Below are 21,694 nucleotides of genomic sequence, written 5' to 3'. Positions count from 1 at the left end.
ATAAGAGGTCACCTGGAGGTCTGGACTTGGGTGTCATCAATATGGGGGTGTCATCTACCTCTACTTCGTTTCATTAGATCCAGACAAGGCAGTAGGAGTGCTAAAAAGGACTGGACATGGTAATAGATTGGATGAGGATCATAACATTAATCCATACAAGATAAAGGTACTGTTAGTTGGTGGTTCACTATCTAGGTGAGTAACGGGTTCAACATGTTCTAGAGGGACTTGCACCTGTAATCTGGGAAGCTCATTAACCCATCTTTGTCATTAGAGGCGCAAGTGGCCTTTGTGGCATAGAGTACCTTCTCTTCTATCAGCTTAGGCTGGTATGCCAGCTGGACAGGGATAGTCTTGCTTCAGTGTTCTATGCCCTGGTAAACTCCCATTTGGATTACTATAATGTGTTTTACATGAAGCTGCCTTTGAAAACACTCCAGAAACTCTAGTTCAGAATGTGGCTGAGAGACTGAGTGATACAAACACATTATGATGGTGCTTTGTCATCTTTACTGGCTTCCACTCCATTTCCAGGTCCAATTCAAAGTTCTGGTTTAGGCTTTAAAGACTCTCACAGCTTGTGGCCAGTGTACCTTAAGGATTGCCTTTTCCCTTATGTACCTACCTGGACCTTGAGATATTCCTGCAGAAGCTCTTGTCCACCTATCCCTGTCAGGTGAGGTGTGATGGCTGGCTACAGGTGAAAGTGCCTATTTAGTCACACACCCTGGTTGTGGAATTCCCTGTCCAGAGTCCCCACATTGTTTTCTTTTCTGCATGAGGCAAATAGCTCTTTATTTTCCCTGGGCGTTTAATTCTGATCTTTTAATTCTGTCTTAATCACGTTTTTATTCTTTGGTCCTTGTGTTTTAGGCCGCTTCTACTTATTGCATAGATTTGGGTCAACTTGGTTAAATCTCTGTCTCTTTGTTTAAGTATCAAGCTTGTTAATTCATGGCCAATTTTTCTACCGCATTATCATTACCTTGAGACCAGCTGTCCTATTGCTGCATTATATTTATAGCATGGAGAATTGCAATGGCCCCCGTTACTTTATTAATGCCTGGGCCCTGGAGGAAGTGAACAACTTTAGGCAAAGGTCATTTCTCTTGTTGCCATTCTTCGAACCTCCCTTAGAGGAGGCACTCTGAGGAGAGCCTCGGTTGCTGATTACGGTGTATGGATGGGTTCCTACAGGGAGAGGCCCTCCGTCAGGTCATGCAGCCAAGGTCGAAACCAGCACCTTGAAATGGGTTTGGAAACACACAGGCAGCCAGTGCAAGGGGGTCAGAATTGGTGTTATATGTTCAGAATGTCTGTTTTCTGCCATCCATCTGGCCACCACATTTTGCACAAGTTGCAGCTTCTGAACAGTCTTCAAAGGCAGCCCCACATAAAGTGCATTTCAGTAATCTAAGTTGGAGGTTACCAGAGCATAAACTATTGAGTCCAGGATATCCCTGTCCAGATAGGGTCAAAGCTGGGTCACCAGTTGGAAGCTCACAGAAGGCATTTTGTGCCACGGATGTCACCTGAAATGTGACACTGTTACTCAACAGTGATTATTCCAAGAGAAACCCCCAGGCTATGTATCTGCTCCTTAGGGTGCAGCCTCATCAAGAATAGGATGAACACCATCTATCCAGTCAGAAGAATCACCCACTAAAGCATAACAATTTTGTCTGGATTGAGTTTCAGGCCCCAATCTATCATGCCCACAGCTTCACCTGATGAGGGTAAAAAGGAGAAATAGAGCTGCCTGCCACCAGCATACTGATGGCAACACATTTCAAAACTCCGGATGACCCCTCAACTGTTTCCTGTAGATGTCAAATACCATGGGGACAAAACTGACCCCTGCGGAACCCATACTGGAGAATCCACAGGGCTGAGCAATACCTAACCATCTAAATAGGAGTGAAACCCCTGCAATGCAGTACCGCCTACTCCCAACTCAGACAGCTGCCCCTGAAGGATATCATGGCCAATAGTTTTGAGAGCTGCCGAGAGATCAAGGAGAATCAATAGGGTCACACTCCCTGGGTCTTTCACCTGGTCAGTTCTGGGCTCCACAATTCAAGAAGGATGCAGACAAGCTGGAGCGTGTTCAGAGGAGGGCAACCGGGATGATCAGGGGTCTAGAAACAAAGCCCTATGAAGAGAGACTGAAAGAACTGGGCATGTTTAGCCTGGAGAAGAGAAGATTGAGGGAAGACATGATAGCAGTCTTCAAATACTTAAAAGGTTGTTACACAGAGGAGGGCCAGGATCTCTTCTTGATCCTCCCAGAGTGCAGGACACGGAATAACGGGCTCAAGTTAAAGGAAGCCAGATTCCGGCTGGACATCAGGAAAAACTTCCTGACTGTTAGAGCAGTGCGACGGTGGAATCAGTTACCTAGGGAGGTTGTGGGCTCTCCCACACTAGAGGCCTTCAAGAGGCAGCTGGACAACAATCTGTCAGGGATGCTTTAGGGTGGATTCCTGCATTGAGCAGGGGGTTGGACTAGATGGCCTTGTAGGCCCCTTCCAACTCTGCTATTCTATGATTCTATGATCATAAAGGGGCAGCCAAGGCTGTTTCCATGCCAAAACCCAGCCTGCACCCTTACTGAAATGGATCCAAGGGCAACTGGAGCTGGTTGGCAACTACCCACTCAAGGAACTTGCCCAGAAAAGGAACATTCTCAGTGATGGCCCCCCAATTCTGGAATGCTCTCCCCAGTGAAGGAAGATGCTCTCTGCCTAGTGCCAACATTGTCATCTTTCTGGCACCAGGTTAAGTCTTTCCTCTACTCCTTAGCATTTGATAGCATGTCATCAGGATTCTTAATGTTAGGTTTTTATTGGGTCCTAGTAGTTTATTGTTAAATTATTTTTAACAGTTTCAAATCATTTAATTTTTTTGCATGTTAAAGGCTTTATATAATTTTTATCATGTTATAAACTGCCCAGAAAGCGCTGGCTTGCGGGCTGTATAGAAGTGTAATAAATGAATGAATGAGCATCCTTTATATTCATTTAACATCCCTAACTTAGGAATATAACCTCTTAGTCATGCTGGGCCTTTGGCTTATTTTCCAGCTGTCAGAAACATACAAGAACAAGTGCCTCTTTCATGCCACAATCTTTTTATTCATTTTTGAACAACCCCTGCTTGTGAGGTAACAAACCATGGGTGAGTTTGCTTCTCCAAAGTTGAGCGGGGTGGGTGGGGGTGGAGTTGCTATGGAAATGTCAAAGCCAGGCAGCATATAGCAAGCCACTTACATTTTTCACTTCAGGTTGCTCAAATGGGCGCCATATTTAAGCTGTGCATTTTGGAAGGTAAAACCCATCCTGAAGGGAAGAAACTATTACACAGATATATTTATTAAAGAGATTAGGGCATGATGGCAAGTAGTGCATTATGGCAAGTAGCAGTAAGTCCTGGCATGAGAGGCCCAGGCTAATATTCATGAAGCACACTGGGTGGTTACCTGGCCTTTGCCTCACTCTAACCTCCCCTGAAAGATTGCAGTAGCAACAAGCATTGTAGCACTTCGTGTATTTAAAAGCAATACAGAGATCATTGCACATATGCACACAGAACACCACTTCCCTGGCTTCTTTTTTCTCTTTGTCAGAGGGAAGTTTGATAGAAGCCACATTAGTCAAAGGAAGGTTATTATGAATGCTATTTCATCCAGTATTCTTCCCTTTACCTGGAGGTAAAGGGAAGGATATGGCATGAGGTTTCAAGGCAGTCTGCTTTGTCATTTTCAGTTGTGTATAATTCTTAACTCTTGGGGACAAGTAACGATCCAATTTCTCTGGCAAAATTAACCAAAATGCTCCATCGTTCCTTATCATGAAAATCCCCCCAAATAAGATTTGTGTGATGTACCTTGCTCAGGGTATTTAGTCCAACTTTCTTGCTCAGTTCAGGACAATCCACTTACCAGCTTCTGCCCCCCACCTCACCCCACCCCACAACATACTTGGATTGATCCATGCAGCTTAAGCTACTGTATATATCAAAGCAGAGATCATTTGCAATGCAGAAAGATACTATTAGAACAAACAGCTCCAGATTACTCATGCAAACTAATCAAACAGCACACTGCAGGCAAAGGAGGAAAAAAAACATGCGTTACCTGCAACTTCTGTCCCAAAGGCTTCTTTTTGTCTAGCTCCTCAGACCCCTTTCTCCCAGCAATTTACAGAAGGTCTGGTCTTTTCTGATTTAGCATTAAAGAAGATGTAATGAAGCATACCATAGCAGATCCTATACTACATAGATTGCAAATGTCCTTTGTTAAGATGCAACATTTAATACCTTGCTTGTTGTTGAACAGTCAGTCAGACTGCATACTGTTCAGACAGAGGAAGCTGCTTTAATTTAAGCAACAATCCAGAAACAGGTGTTGATGACTAGTCGTATGCAAAGTAGTTAGAAACAAACAAAAACATAATTACTAGTCTTTGTACATCCATGTAACGTTTTCTAAACACAAGTAAAAACTGTTAACCTATTAATTACTTTGTATTTAACTTATTACACTAAATAACAGAACAGAATTAAAAGTCTGTGTTCCACATGACCATGGATCTTTTTAAAGGACTTAGCTAGACCTAAAGTTTATCCCGGGATCGTCCAGGGGTTGTCCCTGCCTGTTCCTGGGATATCCTGTGTGTCATTTACATGAACAGGGATGACCCTGGGACGATCCTGGGATAAACCTTAGGTCTAGCTAAGGCCAAAGTTTCATATAAGCCATTTCATAAGTATGGATTATGTTCAGATGCGGAATACATTATCAGACACTGGGGAAAAGTGACAGGGAAAAGCTATCACCACTGTATCACATGACAGCTTCCTGGAAGTATTTGGCCACTGCCAGACACTTCTAGAAACAAAATGCTGGACAACATGGATATTATTTAGTCTGATCCAGCAAGAGAACTCGTATATCATCACATTGTTAAAGGTTACCTGGGCACAAACTGCCCCATCTCGTATTTTTGGTGCCCATATTGTAATAACCTTCTGCCAACTCAGATCCCCCCACCCCCCGGGAATGATCTTTAATATTACACCTTACTTGGTTATCTAAATGATTTAAGTTTAAATTCATGCTGAATAGTAAGTATCCTGAAGACCAATTTAAAATGAGAGTGAGAAATGAAAACAAAATTATTTAAAAATAAGCATTTAATTCCACATTTGGAAATGGCTACAAATATATTTAGATGGTTGTTACAAATGAGAAAACGGATCTCTAATCATATGTAACTGATGAAAAATATCTACACTACCAATAAAGAACTGTGTATTCTTAAGAGATTCTTTCATTCATGGCTTGTCTTACAAGCTCCATGTCTTCCTTTAACAACTGCTTCAACATCTGTTTGCTTCGCCCTTCAGGGTTTCCACAGAAAATGCTCTTTATGGCATCAAGGACTGCCAATGCTCTCTCAACAATATCCTCAGCTATTTTTTGACTGGGTGAATTTTGTGCATATGAAGTTAGATGAGGACTAAACCCGTATAGCAAGTTGATAAATGCTTTTAACTTCCCCATTTCCACTTGTGCATCTTCTGCCTTTTTTGCTAGAGGCTCAGTTGAAGATGGTATCAACTGGATGGTCACCTCTGATACAGGCAAAGTTACTGGTGGTGAGGGACGAGGCGAGGGACGAATCTCCAGTTCCAATTTATTTTCCTGTTTCTCCTGCACTAACTTCTTCTCTGCCGCTGCTGCTAGTTCCAGAGCATTTTTTAAGAAGCTCTCTGCTTTTTCGATATACTTATGGAGAGCGGGATCTTCCTTAACAGGGGATGGTGCGTTCTTTATTGTTAAAATTAGCGTATCAATCAATTCCAAGATGTCTGCACCTGCAGGCTGATGCGCCTCTGGAGTTTTTTCATGAATGTGCACGTCTTGTGGTTTGTTACTGATCTTATGCAGCGTCACATGTAATTTTTTTACATTCTTTAGAGACTCCACCAGACTTGCCAAAGCTCCATTTGTTAGCTCATCAAAACTCTTACTTTTTCCCGTCGTAGTATCCGTTTCCATCAAAAGTGACACACTAACAAGTGTCTTTTCTGGAGTTGTACTATCAGAAAACAAAACAGATGCAGTTGTTTCGCTTTGGAGATCTTCTAGAGAAGCTTTTTCTGAAGTGGTTGTATCAGAATGCAAAATGACAGATGCACTAGCATCATTTCTGAGTTTCCAAAATGCTGTTGTAGTAGGAGCTGTTTCGGTCAAGACAACTGTTTCCAGTGGCTCTATTTTCATTTCATCAGCCTTTGGCTTCATATTTACCCAAACTGTGTCAGCTGTTTCAGATGGAGAAGGCTCTATGTTGGATATCATGATAGTTGGTCCTTCAGTTAGTGGTGGAGCTTCCGCTTGCTTTGTTGGGATATTTTTTACCATATCTTGCAAAAGGCCCACAAGATCATTCAAAGTCTTCTCTTCTTCTTCCTTTGCTGATTCTATTTCAATTGATTCAGCAGGTTCTGTAAAGCAGAAAGTGAGATTATGTACACCACAAATGCCTACATCTCTTGCTTGCCTTTTCTTCTTCTACATGTAAAAGAATTTCTAAAGTCCTGTATGCACTGCAGCATTTCACAACTCAGGTGTTACATAGTGTTGGGTCACAAGTCCTGCACTGCTTTAGGACCAAACTAGACATTACTTCAATTGTGTGATTAACAACCATGTCTGGATTTTTTATTTTATTTTTAAGTAGTAAGCTAGAGGAAGGGGTTCGAATTCTCATCAGGACCACAGTGTGCAGGGAAGGAGGCTTTAACCTTCCCTCACCAGCAGTGCTCCTGATAAAAATCAGCCTCCTCTATGGGAGTTAGAAAGATGACACCAGTGGGAGCTTTTTTCTAATGCTAATTTTTTGTTGGGAGTGGGGGTGGGGGTAGGGAGCAATAAAACCTCATTTCCCTGCATACTGCAATCCTGATGAAAACTGAGAGACCCTCCTCCCTGCTTACTATTAGAACAAATAAACTCACACATGGTAACCAGACAATTAAAGCAATGTCTACTTTGGCCCTGAGTGTGCAAATACCGTATTTCTTCGATTGTAAGACGCCATCGATAGTAAGACGCACACTAATTTCAGTACCACCAAGAGAAAAAAACCCCTAAGACACACCCACGATTCTAAGACGCACCCCGTTTTTAGAGATGTTTATATGGGGGGGAAAAGTGTGTCTTAGAATTGAAGAAATACGGTACCATACTGTTATGAAATTATAAATTAAAAAACAATTGACTATTCTGTGCCCAAAACTGAGTTGTCCTCCGTCCATGTCAGTGCAGTTTTTCTCCCTCAGCCCTCTGAAACTTTTTTGGTAAGTTGTAATTATTTTTAAATTCCTTCCCAAAATGTTCCACTTACTTACTTGGCAGCTGTGCATTAAAATGCTTCAGAACAGGAGTCTACTTACCTCACTGCCATCTCTTCCTTGCATGGATTGGAGCTGCTCCAAGACCCAATAAACAGTTTGCAACAGCTTTTCTCCTTTTTATATCCTTTATCAAGACCTGCTTCCTGACCACATCTCAAACCTACCCATACGATGCTTCTGCAGATCAATTGACCACATAGCTGATTCACATTGGGCCTGTTCGCCCATCACAACAGCCCACCATGGGTAAATTTACCCGTGGTGGCTGCCACATTGTGCCCATGGGTGCCCGACTTGCTGTGGCCTGTCACATTGTGTGAACCCAAGTGGCAGAGGTTGACAAACCTCAAATAACCCTAAAACAGGCCATGGCACAACGCGACACCCCCACAATTAAATTAAGTACTAGTGGGCTGATGGGTATTACCAAGAGGACCTTCTCTTCTGCTGCTCCCAGACTGTGGAATGGCTTGCCTGAGGAGACTCTTCAACTTGACAGTCTATCAGCATTCAAGAAAACTATCAAGACTGATCTCTTCCGGCAGGCCTATCCAGGGGAATTTTAGGATGTATTTAGAATGTTCTTAGGATGTTTTAACAATTATTTTCTTAATTCAGTTTTATGTATTTTATATTTACTGTTGTTCCCCACCTCGATCAAAATTGAGAGGCAGGTAAGAAATTATTATTATTATTGTTGTTGTTGTTGTTGTTGTTGTTGTTGTTGTGTTGTGTGAACCAGGTCATTATATTGTAATAGACCAGCTACCCATACAATTGCAAGACAGAATAATTGAATACATAAAACAGTAAAAAAACAAAAAAAAATGGCCAGACATATAAATTTTTTTAACTTGTGCATCTTTTACGCTAAAAATAATAATAATCAAAGAGGGTGGGTTGCAAAAGCTTGGGCAGACACCAGGATAAATGAGTTCAGCCAACATAGAACAATCAAGATAGCCAGAGTCCTGCCTAGAACATATGTCCCTTGTTTTAGAATACTGAAACAGAGACACAGGCCTTTTCCAGTGATTTTGCAATAAGGGTATAAGATGCCATGGAAAAATAAGAGTTCTTACCCTGGGCTTTAGAGTTGTCCATGCTCTCGGATGAAATATGCACAACTGCAGTTGGCTGCATAGATATCTGTAACAGAAAGAGCAGCTCCAGTTACTGCCATATGATTGCTACATCGTACCAGCACGTTTTTCATCAACTGAACACAGTGAGGTCTTATTTTCTTGTACTATGTAATGATAAAGTGTTGCCAAACTATTTTATGGCTATTTATTAGAGCAGTGGTAGTTCTGGGGAGTGGAAAAAACTGTCCCTTTCCCTTCCTTTCCTCCTTAAACATCACTGTATAGTGCAGGATGGTGTGTGTTTTTAAACTTATGACATGTATTCCCCACACTCACATACTTTAATCCCCTCCCCACGATACTCAATTCGCTCTCTTATGCTGCCCTCTATTTTTCTCTTTTCTTTTCTTCACTTGACACCCTAATTTTCCATGTCTCACATTCTCAAATTCTTTCAGCCATAGGCTTAAGGGGTAGACTCCTACATTCTGCCTCACTTCTGGTCCATTTACTATTCTAATACTCAGGGATGTTGAAATCTGTAGTCCGACATGTAAAGAGCCACAGTTTCTTCATCCCTGACTTTACTCCCTGCCTGTAGGCAAAGCTGCCACCAACACTAAAAGTTCACAGGTTCCCTTCATGTCATTTTTTAAAAACAGCTTTAATTTACAAACTTGTGTACTCTTGCATATCTGGGGAGTCTATCAGATAGGGTGACCATATGAAAAGGAGGACAGGGCTCCTGTATCTTTAACAGTTGTATTGAAAAGGGAATTTCAGCAGGTGTCATTTGTACATATGGGGAACCTGGTGAAAGTCCCTCTTCATCACAACAGTTAAAGCTGCAGGTGCCCTGCCCTCTTTTAAATCTGGTCACTCTAGTATAGCTCCTGCAGCTTTAACTGTGGTGATGAAGAGAGAATTTCACCAGGTTCTCCATATATACAAATGACACCTGCTGAAATTCCCTTCTCTATGCAGCTGTTAAAGATACAGGAGCCCTGTCCTCCTTTTCATATGGTCATCCTAGTTTATCAGATATGTAGAAAACACTGCCACACTTTTAATGGCCATATTTTGCTTTCAGACTGATAGGCCCGGAGTTCGCTATTAGAAATCATTGTGATGATGTTCCTTTTTCATTTCTCATTTTGTATCAGGCTAGATGCAGAAAAGCAGATGCTTTCACATATATTTTGCAAATGATTTCATTTCTAATTCCTATATATGAGATTGCCTTATGCCAAGGCAGAAATTGGCCTGTTAACCCAGTATTGTCTAGTTTGACTAGCAACCATTCTCCTAGGCCCCAGTTCTGTTTTAACTGGAGGTGCTGAAAACTGAACGTTATGCATACAAAGCATATACTCCTACCACTTTTAGCTTTCCTGTCTGTTATTAAAGTGGCAGGCACACACATTTGTGCATATTTTACAATCCCTACATAAACCAGACTCAAAAACACCATGTAAGTTAAATTTGATGTAGCAGGTTCGGTATAGGTTAGATTGCAACTGACATTTGCCCGGGCTAAACAGCAAGGGAAGATATGACTTCAATCAATGCTGATAGTCTGCAAACCTACTTTAATTTATTTATTACTATTTTATATCCTGCCCTTCTATATCAAATATACTTAGGGCAAATCACAAAGGATTAAAATACAATAAATTGACAAAACAAATCTTAACAAATCATTAATTGTTGTGAACTGCCCAGAGAGCTTTGGATATTGGGCAGTATAGAAATGCATAATATTTTTTTTTTAAAAAAACAGTAAATACAGGAATTATTTAAAAGCAGTAAATTAAAAATGCACTAAAGAGCCAGAGCTAAAAAAATTCTGCTGAAATAATTTCATTTTCAAATCTTAACCCAAAGATAGGCAACAAAGGCAGGTCAGGCACCCTTCCATAATCTGGGCACTACTACTACCAGAAAAGGCCTGACCCCTCCAACCCACTTGCCACATCTCAAATATAGGCTGGTTTGCATGGGGAGAGCGATTCCTAAAACATTCTAGGTCTATATGACACATTCAGCACCTTGAATTGAATCGAAATGACTAGACTTGGGCATGGATACCTGAGGCCTGGTACAAATTCTTGAGAAAAAACTGCAGCTGCCATATAGAATGGAGTTGGTAAAAATATTTCTGGCTACTATGATCACTTGGACACCCAGAAGTAGGGCTGGATCCTGGAGTTCTCCTGCTTAAAGGGGAATGCAACTCTCTCCAAAGCAAGTTGTAACCCTTTTTCTGGATCATCAGATTCAACACACCCAACCGTGTCTGTATTTTGTCTGGACTGAGTTGCAGTCTATTCATAGAATCATAGAATAGTAGAGTTGGTAGGGGCCTACAAGGCCATCGAGTCCAACCCCCTGCTCAATGCAGGAATCCATGGAATTCACTCTCATCCATTCCAAACTGTCCCCAGACACCAGGTCAGGACATCTGCTGCCTCCCCAGGATCAGATGAAGACACCCAATAGTGATGACACCCAAGTGATGGCACCCAAGCACAAATCTCCAAATGAGTTTATCCAATCATTTTATGTAGATGCTTAAAAAGTATGACAGGTTAAGACGGAACTTTATGCTACCCCATAAACCAGCATAGTCAACTCGTGGCCCTCCAGATGTTTTGGACTACAACTCCCATCAGCCCTAGTCAGTGTAATCAATGGAGGATGGGGATTGCAGGCCAAAACATCTGGCCCCAGGGTGGAACAGAGGTCTACTAGCATCACCTTCAGAGACTTAGATTCCAAGAACCACTGCAAAATGGTGCTTCCTAATACCATTCTGATACAGTGGCTCAAAGAAGAATAACCTAGTTCAGAACTAGCTTCGCCCCACCCACACCCCCGAGCTGTATGACATTGGGTGAACATAGCCATCCTCCTGATGTCAGTGCCTGTGGCCATCCACCTGAAGTTATTTGCTTCCTAGCCCAAGCACAGGGTACATCACACACACTGGCACAGTTCAGACAACACGTTTCTCAGTGATGGTTTTAGAACTCCATGGTGGAAATTTTACACCACCGTTAAGAAATGTGTTGACTGGCTGGAAAGCTCCATGCAACAGTGGAGGTTTTTTTGGAAAATACTCCACACAGAAGATCCACGCTGTGCAGAGGAGAGTTCCTGCACAATGGTTGTGGCACATGTTGGGCTCTGTGGAGTTTTCCGTTGCACTGAGTTGACTTTTCCCATTGGCTACAGAGTACTTTGGCAAGAGTGGCAAAAGAGGAAGTGTTGCTCTAGAAGAGCCACCGGGATTTTTTTTTTTCAGCAATGGCTGATGGGATACCATCAGGAGGACTGGGGAGGGCAGAGGAACTGTCAAACGTCACGTTGACTTTTACTCAACTCCACAGGAGCTCAGTCACACAACGGTGGTGTTAGTACCTCCTAAAAATTCAACCGTTGAGTGGATTTTTCACACTGCATTGACTAACGTGTTGTCTGAACTGAGCCACCATCTATCTCGTGGCACAGGACATCTATCAAGGTGACCAAGGCTGTTTCTATCTCAAATTGGGGCTGGCAACTGCATTGGAATGGATCTCAATAATTAGTTTCAATCTTCCATAAATGAAACATTAATCTTCATGTGATCTAAGGAGTCACTAGGCCTGTGCATTCTCATGCACGGGGGGGGGGGGGGGGGCAGGGGGGGGATCATGAATAGACTTGCAGGCCCCACCCCCTCTAAGTGCCCAAACTTTTGTATATTGGTCAGAATATGTGCATGGACTGCTACAAGAGTAATCAGGAATTGTGCGAGCAATACACTAGAAAGATGGGGTGTATTTTATTTATTTATTACATTTTTATACCGCCCAATAGCCGAAGCTATATGTGATTCCTGTCTGTATAAGTAGGCGACTACTCACACATTCTATCCAACACTTATAAGTCACTTGTGTGGAGGGACCAGTGCCAGAAGTCCAATCACAATCTCCCCTTCCCCCCTCAACACACACACACACACACACCATACAGGAGAACATCTGGTATGGTGAATCCTTGGGATCCTTGTGTGAAGATTAATGAGGTAAGAATTGTTAAGGACTCCATGCTGGATACAATAATGTGCAAAATCCTTTGTAGCAAATAAAGATTTTGCCTTTTGGCTTAACCATGTCAGGATTGTGTTTTCTCTTCCAATTTCATAGCAGGCATGTAGGGGAGGAGAGTAAATTTCCTTTGGGACTACAGTGGGTGCGGAGGAGAGGTTTAAATCATCCCTCTTTGGTTGCAATCATCATGAAAATCCCCTCAGCTGGGAGCTGTTTTTCTAAGGCTAATAGCACAATGGACAGCAGTTATCATTGTTGTTGTTTATTCGTTCAGTCGCTTCCGACTCTTCGTGACTTCATGGACCAGCCCACGCCAGAGCTTTCTGTCGGCCGTCGCCACCCCTAGCTCCCCTAAGGTCAAGTCTGTCACCTCCAGAATATCATCCATCCATCTTGCCCTTGGTCGGCCCCTCTTCCTTTTGCCTTCCACTTTCCCTAGCATCAGCCTCTTCTCCAGGGTATCCTGTCTTCTCATTATGTGGCCAAAGTACTTCAGTTTTGCCTTTAATACCATTCCCTCAAGTGAGCAGTCTGGCTTTATTTCCTGGAGTATGGACTGGTTTGATCTTCTTGCAGTCCACGGCACTCTCAGCATTTTCCTCCAACACCACAGTTCAAAAGCATCTATCTTCCTTCGCTCAGCCTTCCTTATGGTCCGGCTCTCGCAGCCATAGGTTACTACGGGGAATACCATTGCCTTAACTATGCGGACCTTTGTTGTCAGTGTGGTGTCTCTGCTCTTAACTATTTTATCAAGATTTGTCATTGCTCTCCTCCCAAGAAGTAAACGTCTTCTGATTTCCTGGCTGCAGTCAGCGTCTGCAGTAATCTTTGCGCCCAGAAATACAAAGTCTGTCACTGCCTCCACGTTTTCTCCCTCTATTTGCCAGTTATCAATCAAGCTGGTTGCCATAATCTTGGTTTTTTTGAGGTTTAACTGCAACCCGGCTTTTGCACTTTCTTCTTTCACCTTTGTCATAAGGCTCCTCAGCTCCTCCTCGCTTTCAGCCATCAAAGTGGTGTCATCTGCATATCTGAGGTTGTTAATGTTTCTTCCTGCAAGGGTGAAATCTCCCCTCACCACACACTGCAAGTCCCAATGAAACTGCCTGCTATTATGTTTTTTTAAAAAATCCCTGATGTAATGCTAAACATATTAGAAGACACATCTTCTTTGGCCCTCTACTATTCCCAGTCACATGAACTCGGAAATATGGCCCATTTCTCAAACCCTGAAATTAACGTTACCTGCACTAGTTTAACATTTTCAATCGTATGTTGCACACCTAAAAAACAGAGAAGTTTTTTAAAATTGAAATTAATCACATGATTACAGTAATTTTAATTAATTTTACAATTGTGACACATGGAGCCAGTTTCTCTATTTCACACTTAATAAACACGCATAATGCTTTATATCTGGCATCAAGACTTTGGTGGGATCGGGTAGAATATAACCTAAACAAATAAATACATGTTTACATTTTTTTAATGTGATCCAACATAAAAGTTGCAGATTTCCATTGGGTGCACGACCATTGCCAAACTTTCCAAACATGGACTAAGAACTCCATCACACCAGTGATTTATCACACACTTGCCATGCCTGGTATGCGTTTTTTCAGCCCGGTACTCACATGACATTGTCCACTTTCTGCACTCATTTCACCTCTTCCCCTCCATGTTTGGTTTCTTTTTGGAGTGGGGAAAGTCTGGATCATTTTTCCTCCCTGCGAAATAAATGCGTTCCTCCCTCCCGTGTACCGCTGTTGTTGCGTTCTATCTGACCATTCCGTTCTTTGTTAGGTGCGTGTGTGTCTAAGGGCAGTCTCGCTAACAAAAGAGGGTGGGACAGTTCTCCGTTCAACCGTAAAGCGGGAGGGAGAGAGATCCCATTTAACTCTAAGTTCTTACTCCTGAGTAGGCATTTTCACCTTAAAAGAAATGCAGAAAATGTACCCTCCTTGCCTGAGCTCCCTCATTTTTAAAGATAAAGAGATCAAAATTGGCACAGTGATAGCTCTTGAGGGCTTTCAGCATGCCAAGTTTGAATCAGATTGGTTCATCCCTTGATTTTACGGAATTTTTAAATGGAAATTTAAAAAATGCTTACATCTGCATATGTTTTAAAGATAAAGAGATCAAAATTGGCACAGCGATAGCTCTTAAGGAGGACTTTCAGCATGCCAAGTTTGAATCAGATTGGTTCATCCCTTGATTTTTTTAGGATTTTTTTTTAATTTCCCCCCTTAAACCCATTTTTCTGATAGTCCACCAGTGCAAAGGATCGATCTTCCTTTCCTTTGAACATGCGGAGCTGTGCACCTCCAAGTTCATAAACTACAGATCTGAACAAACCTTCATTCCTGCTCCCCTGAAAAAGATGCAGGGCTTGAAATTTCACCGGCATAGTAGCGCTCCAGGTGCAAAGATACATAAGCTGAAAGAGCACAACAATGCAGAGACGTAAAAGTGCCTAGCGCTCTACTTGCTAAGGAAACGGAGGGGGAAACCACGGATGAAAACTAGATAAAAAAGTAGGTGTGATGGAGCCCTAAATCAGGAGATTGAGCTGCAATCTCAACGCACAAGGTCAGAAGAAAACTACACTTAAAATGAGCAGAATCATCATACCACAGAAACATGCCTCGGCTGACTCTACCTCATGGGTGTTGTTCATGTCACCCACCAAGAACAGAACAAGAAGCATTGGTTCGTATGGCAAAAATGTTTGAGTTATCTCTTCCAAGGAGAGTTAAGAGGGAATAGAAGGAAATGATTGGAATTTGATGTAAAATAAAACTGGATCATTCTTGGAACATCCATAGTTAATATCAAGGAAGCCTTAAATGCCTTTAGAAAAGAGTTTTAATCTTATTGACTTCACAGACATTATGCTTTGAGAGCCAGTGTGGTGTAGTGGCTAGAGTGTCGGATTGGGCGTCGGGAGATCCGCGTTCTAGTCCCCACTCGGCCTTGGAAACCCACTAGATGAGAGTCACAGACTCTCAGCCCAACCCACCTCACAGGGTTGTTGTTGTGAGGATAACATGGACAAGAGGTGGATTATTTATGCCGCCTTGGGTTCCTTGGAGGAAAAAAGGCAGGATATAAACGCAACAATAAAATAAATAAAATTTCTAGTTTCATTTGAAATCTTTTCCAAGTAATCCTAAAAACGTAATCAGCATGTACAAAACACCTAAAAGGATATTTAGGAAATAGTCTTTAGGGACGATTGACAATTTCAGAATTAGTACTGAAAGCAAAATAGGTATCAGGTAAATGTGACATTTATATATCTGAAGAAAAATCAAATCTGTCCTTGCCTTAGCCCCACCCCCACACAATAAAGGAAAATATGGGGACAGGGGAGAGTTTTACTGAAGGGTAAAGAAGTTATGCAAGCTTTCAGCACAGTGCGCAAACCTTAGAGCCTCTAAACACGGTGGTTATTATTAGGGTTGTTCTCGTTTCTTCCTCGAATGTGGCTCCTATCTATAACTCTTTGAGGGGGAAAATATCTGTATTGCAATATCAGCGAGAATTTTAGAAAAGGATTCTCAGAAGTGGAAAATTCTAATCAAAATAAATAGATCATGCCTCTGATTTTTAAGGCACTTTGTATGTGCAGTTGTTTTTCTAAAAGAGAATTTATCTAGACGACACTCTAAAGTTCTCAGATGAATGAACAAGAGACAGATTTCTTAATATCTCTAGTAGGACATCCTAAGAATCTAAAAAAAATTTATGTCCAAATTCATAAAAACAAGAAAACTAGAAGAATCCAAGCAGATTGTTTGCGTTTCCAATTAGAGCATTTACCTATAGAGAAATTGATCTTGTTGTTTCAGGATTACTTAAGATCCCTCCTCGGCCCTCCTCCCCCAATTTAGAAAGCATAGAGTTTCTCTCTAGTGATTGCTCCATGATTTGTTGTCTCCTGGGATGGATGTAAACTGAACAAAGAGAATATGACCTGGGCTGTCAAGAACATATTGATCAGTACTTAGCTGTCATCTTTCAAAATTTCACACAAACTGTAATAAATCATGTTGCATAAACAAACGGATGGTCTGCCACTTGGCATTCAACCTTTCCTGTCCATCTCTCAGAACCTCTATTATCTTTGCGAAATCATGGAAGACGGGTGAGGTGCTGGACAACTGGAGAAGGGCTAACGTTGTCCCTTTCTTCAAAAAGGAGGAACCTGGGAACTACAGTCCAGTCAGTTTGACATTTATCCCTGGGAAATTTTTGGAGCAGATTATAAAGAAGTCAATCTGTAAGCACCTTGAAAACAGTGCAGTGATTAGAAACCAACATGGATTTGTCAGGAACTAATCCTGTCAGACTAATTTGATCTCATCTTTTGATCGGGTAACCTCCCTTGTGGACTGTGGGAATGCTGTAGACGTCATATATCTTGACTTCAGCAAAGCTTTTGACAAAGTGTCCCATGATATTCTGATTAACAAACTAAAAGTGGGCTAGATGGAACAACTATTAGGTGGATTCACAGTTGGCTACAGAATCGGACTCAAAAGAGTGCTTTTCAATGGTACCTTCTCACACTGGGGGGTGGGGAGGTAACAACCAGGGTACCGCAGGGCTCAGTCCTGGGCCCAGGGCTCTTCAACATTTTTATTAATGATTTGGACAAGGAGGTACAGCGAATGCTTATCAAATCTGCAGATGACACAAAATTGGGTGGGATAGCGAACACCCTGGAAGACAGAAACAAACTTCAAAGTGATCTTGATAGGCTGGAGTGCTGGGCTTAAAAGAACAGAATGACATTTCATAGGGATAAATGCCAAGTTCTACATCTAGGAAAAAGAAACCAAATGAACAGTTACAAGATGGGGGATACTTGGCTCAGCAATACTACAAATGAGAAGGATCTTGGAATTGTTGTAGATCGCAAGCTGAATATGAGCCAACAGGGTGATGTGGCTGCAAAAAAAGCAAATGCTATTTTGGGCTACATTAACAGAAGTATAACTTCCAAATCGCATGAGTTACTGGTTCCTCTCTATTCGGCCCTGGTTAGGCCTCTTCTTGAGTATTGCGTCCAGTTCTGGGCACCACACTTCAAGAAGGATTCAGACAAGCTGGAGGGGGTTCAGAGGAGGGCAACCAGGATGATCAGGGGTCTGGAAACAAAGCCCTATGAAGAGAGACTGAAAGAACTGGGCATGTTTAGCCTGGAGAAGATTGAGGGGAGACATGATAGCACTCTACAAATACTTGAAAGGTTGTCACACAGAGGAGGGCCAGGATCTCTTCTCGAACCTCCCAGAGTGCAGGACACGGAATAACGGGCTCAAGTTACAGGAAGCCAGATTCCAGCTGGACATCAGGAAAAACTACCTGACTCTTAGAGCAGTACGACAATGGAACCAGTTACCTACTAACTTTTAAGAAGGAATTCTTAAGTTTTTGTACCAAACCTCTCCCCCAGATCCTAATGAAAACTATACCACCAATAAAATGAGGTGAAACAAGCAGCATGGTTTATAAAATTAGGCAAAGTCATTTACTTCCTTCTCAGGTGACAGAATATTACCCATTTCATGGCTGAATTAACCTTTGTAAGCTGAAGCATGTGGACAAAGATTTTGAAGACATCTTATAAAGCTGTTAGAAGATTCTATTTTTATTTTCATTTTATCTTGTACACTGCTCCGAAATTTGTTCAATGGGGTGCGGTATATAAATATTCTAAATAAATAAATAAATAAAGCTTTGTAACTAAAAGATCAGCTTATGGTCCTATCCCAGGATTGAGATTCAGCTAAAACAGCTGTGTAGATATGCTCTTAGGCCACAATCCCAAACACTCTTATTAGGAGGCCCCGCTGAAGACTTTGGGACATAAGATTGTTATACCTGCCAACCGAGCCAGGTTCAAACATCAAGGGCAGAGAGATTTTTCTTAGCAGCAGCCCCACAGCTGTGGTACTCTCTTCCTGGGGACATTTACAGAACTCACGGCTTGAGCAGATTTCAGCAGTAGGAAAACTTTTAGACTGATTAAAACTACGGCAGTAACATGTTTGCCATGCCAATATGTATACGATAATAAGCTTCTGTTGAAAACATCACAGAATCATAGTAGAGTTGGAAGAGGCCTACAAGGCCATCCAGTCCAACCACCTGCTCAATGCAGGAATCCACCTTAAAGCATCCCTGACAGATGGCTGTCCAGCTGCCTCTTGAAGGCCTCTAGTGTGGGAGAGCCCGCGACCTCCCTAGGTCATTGGTTCCATTGTTGTACTGTTCTAACAGTCAGGAAGTTCTTCTTGATGTCTAGCCGGAATCTGGCTTCCTGTAAATTGAGCCCATTATTCCATGTCCTGCACTCTGGGGGGATCGAGAAGAGAACCTGACCCTCCATGTGACAACCTTTCAAGTATTTGAAGAGTGCTATCATGTCTCCCCTCAAACATTTCTTCTCAATGCTAAACATGCCCAGTTCTTTTAGTCTCTCCTCATAGAGCTTTGTTTCCAGTGCATTGCACTGAACTGCAACCATTAAGGGTAGGATTTCTCCATATTTTCGTGTGTGTCTGAACAAACTCCAGCCATTACTCTCCATTTCAAAAATACATGTTTGTGGAACTATATTTGCTGGGTAGGCTAGCAAGGGACAGTGACAGCCCTCTTTCCCGCTAATTAAATGATGGAATATCTAAAGGACCTCCTCCTCCAATGAGTGTGGTAGCTCATGATTTTGAGGAGATTTCCACGTCCTTTCAACATCTGCATTGTGTTGTTCTAGAACACAGGTCATGCCTAATCTGTGGCATTCCCTGCAGCGGGCAGCCTCCCTTGCCTCCTGACATTGTCTGAAGGACTTAAAAAACAATTTCAACAGGTATTTGGATTGCATGTTGTTGTTTTGTTCCCTGGAATTATTATTTTTTTTAAAAAAAAACCTTTATCTGCTCTTTTTACTACTTGGTTTAAGTATGTTTTTTGCTGACTGACAACTTTTTATATTGCATCCACTTTGAGTATTTTTTAAAAAAAAACAAGAAGAAAGGATTATAAACATTCATTATAAATAATATTTATTTATAATTACATTTATATCCTGCCTTCTTTCCTTTGAAAGGAACCCAAGGCAACTAATATGGCCCTCCTCTCCATTCTATCCTCATAACAACAACCCTGTGAGGCAGGCTGGGCTGAGAGTCAGTGACTGGCCCAAAATCACCCAGTGAGCTTCATGGCCAACTGGTGAGTAGCACCTGGATCTCCTGACTCCCAGTCCAACACTAACCACTACACCACACTACAATAAACAACTTAGGTATTCATGGCCATACTTGACCACAATCACCTTGCTTATGTAGCTCTTTCCTTCCTGTTATACTATTTTTTGCCACACTGGTGCAGTGAATCGTTGCATAGTCCAAAATTTTCCAGGAGGTGGAATGCTGTGTAAATAATGATAACCAAACATTATTTTTTTTAAAAAAAAATCTCATTTTTTTCAACCCCGACTAGGGTAGTGGGGAGCCCATGACTGGAGCATGCTGTAGTCAGGGAAAGAGGCTTACTGATAAAGGAGAAGTCTCCATAAATAACAGTTATATTTATTTATACAAGTGAGAGGGGGAATTGCTTGCTTCTTTACTGCCTACACATATATGTGTACATGCAATCATAAAAGGATACAGCTGAGGAGGGGCTTTTATTTAACTAGACCTGTGCAAGTTCCTTGGGAGAAGGGATCTATGCACCAAAGTTTTCTCATGAAATCCTGTGCAGCAGCACCAATATATACTGCTGGTACTGAATAAACAAAATGGGACACCAGGGAAGTCTACTGATCATATAAGTTAATTGAGTGCACCATTCTAAATAGATGTATCAGTGAATAAGCCAATTGAACACAGTGGGCTTTACGTTTGGAGTGAGCATGCATGGAATTGCATATGAGCAAAACAATAATCTCAAAGTGGGGGGGGGGGGGAGAGAGAGAGAGAGAGAGAAACCTTTCCTTATTTTTCCGAGGATGTTCGCTTGTGTCTGCAGCAGGCTACAAGAGACGTCTGTCCGTCCGTCCCCCCCATCCCCACCCCGCCGCCCCCTTGTATGAGAAGACCCGATGCCCCCCTTCGAAGGCGGCGCCTGACACCCAGGCAGCCATAGTTTTTGGAAGCCATTTTTGTAACTAACCTTAAAAAACATTATTTTACAAAAGTATTTTACAACTAACGGGGAGCATCCTTCCGGTGCTTTTTAATGGATCCAGGCTGCACTTCCAAACACGCTTACCTCGGGGAGGAAACCCCACTGAATTCAACAGGGCTTATTTTTTTCGAGTCAACATGCCCAGCATCGCGCCGTCGTTGTCTAAACGTCGCGGGCCCCGGTTTCTGTTTTGTTTTAAGCAGCTCCGCTTCGCCCATTCGCCTCAGAGGCGCTCCGAGCAATGCGGTGCGAGACCCCCCCCCCCACCTATTATTATTATTATTATTATTAATTTATATAGCACCATCAATGTACATGCTGCTGTACAGAGTAAAACAGTAAATAAACAGTAAATAAACAGTAAACCTACCCCCACCCCCCGACCCCACTCTCCGTTTCCAAAACGTGCTGGAGGCGAGGCGAGGCGCCCCCCCCCCCTTGCACGGCTGGAGAGGAAGGGGGCAAATTCTCGGGGGGGGGCCGGGAAGAGAACCCCCCCTTTCAAGGTGTGGGGAGCCTCTTACAGCCTGCAGTGGTGAGAGAGAGAGAGAGGGGTGTGGGGAACCGCGGAGAGGAGGAGGAGGACGTGGGTCGACGCTGCGCTCGCCTCCGCTTTCCCACCCACTCACTTTGGGCCGCGGTCCCCAGCGGGAGGAAGCCGAGGAGGGCCCACGGCGGCGGCGGCGGCGGCAGCAGGAGGAGGAGGAGGAGGAGGGGGAGCCGCAGCCCCCGCCCCATTGCTTCAACGGGCGGCTACTCCGGCCGGCCGCCCCACATGGCGCTCCCGGGTGAGCCTTTCCGCCGCGGGGCCGGGCGAGAGCGAGAGCGCGAGCAACCGTCGCCCGCTCGCCCGCCCCTCCCCCTCCTCCTGTCGCCTCACGCGGCCCA

The 21,694-nt window shown here is 42.8% G+C and overlaps 2 protein-coding genes across 2 annotated transcripts in view; both read right to left on the bottom strand.

Moving 5' to 3' along the window:
• NOX5 (NADPH oxidase 5) overlaps positions 1-3,932 on the bottom strand; it is a 31,324-nt gene extending 27,392 nt beyond the window's left edge. Inside the window, exon 1 of the mRNA XM_063142382.1 lies at positions 3,270-3,932. The gene's annotated coding sequence lies outside the window, so the exon portion shown is untranslated. The remainder of the gene's footprint in view (positions 1-3,269) is intronic.
• Positions 3,933-5,175: 1,243 nt separating this feature from the next.
• Positions 5,176-21,506, bottom strand: LOC134409568 (uncharacterized). Its single transcript, XM_063142353.1, has 4 exons — positions 21,436-21,506; positions 13,850-13,887; positions 8,505-8,571; positions 5,176-6,510 (listed from the first exon to the last, which is right to left on the bottom strand). The coding sequence occupies exons 3-4, from the start codon at positions 8,563-8,565 to the stop codon at positions 5,318-5,320; spliced, it is 1,254 nt and encodes a 417-aa protein (XP_062998423.1). The 5' UTR covers positions 8,566-8,571; positions 13,850-13,887; positions 21,436-21,506; the 3' UTR covers positions 5,176-5,317.
• Between the last annotated feature and the right edge of the window lie 188 nt (positions 21,507-21,694).

The sequence above is a fragment of the Elgaria multicarinata genome, chromosome 16, assembly GCF_023053635.1.
Source record: "Elgaria multicarinata webbii isolate HBS135686 ecotype San Diego chromosome 16, rElgMul1.1.pri, whole genome shotgun sequence".
NCBI lineage: Eukaryota > Metazoa > Chordata > Lepidosauria > Squamata > Anguidae > Elgaria > Elgaria multicarinata.
Note: the sequence above shows the minus strand (reverse complement) of the source record. Positions and strands in the feature narration are given on the sequence as shown.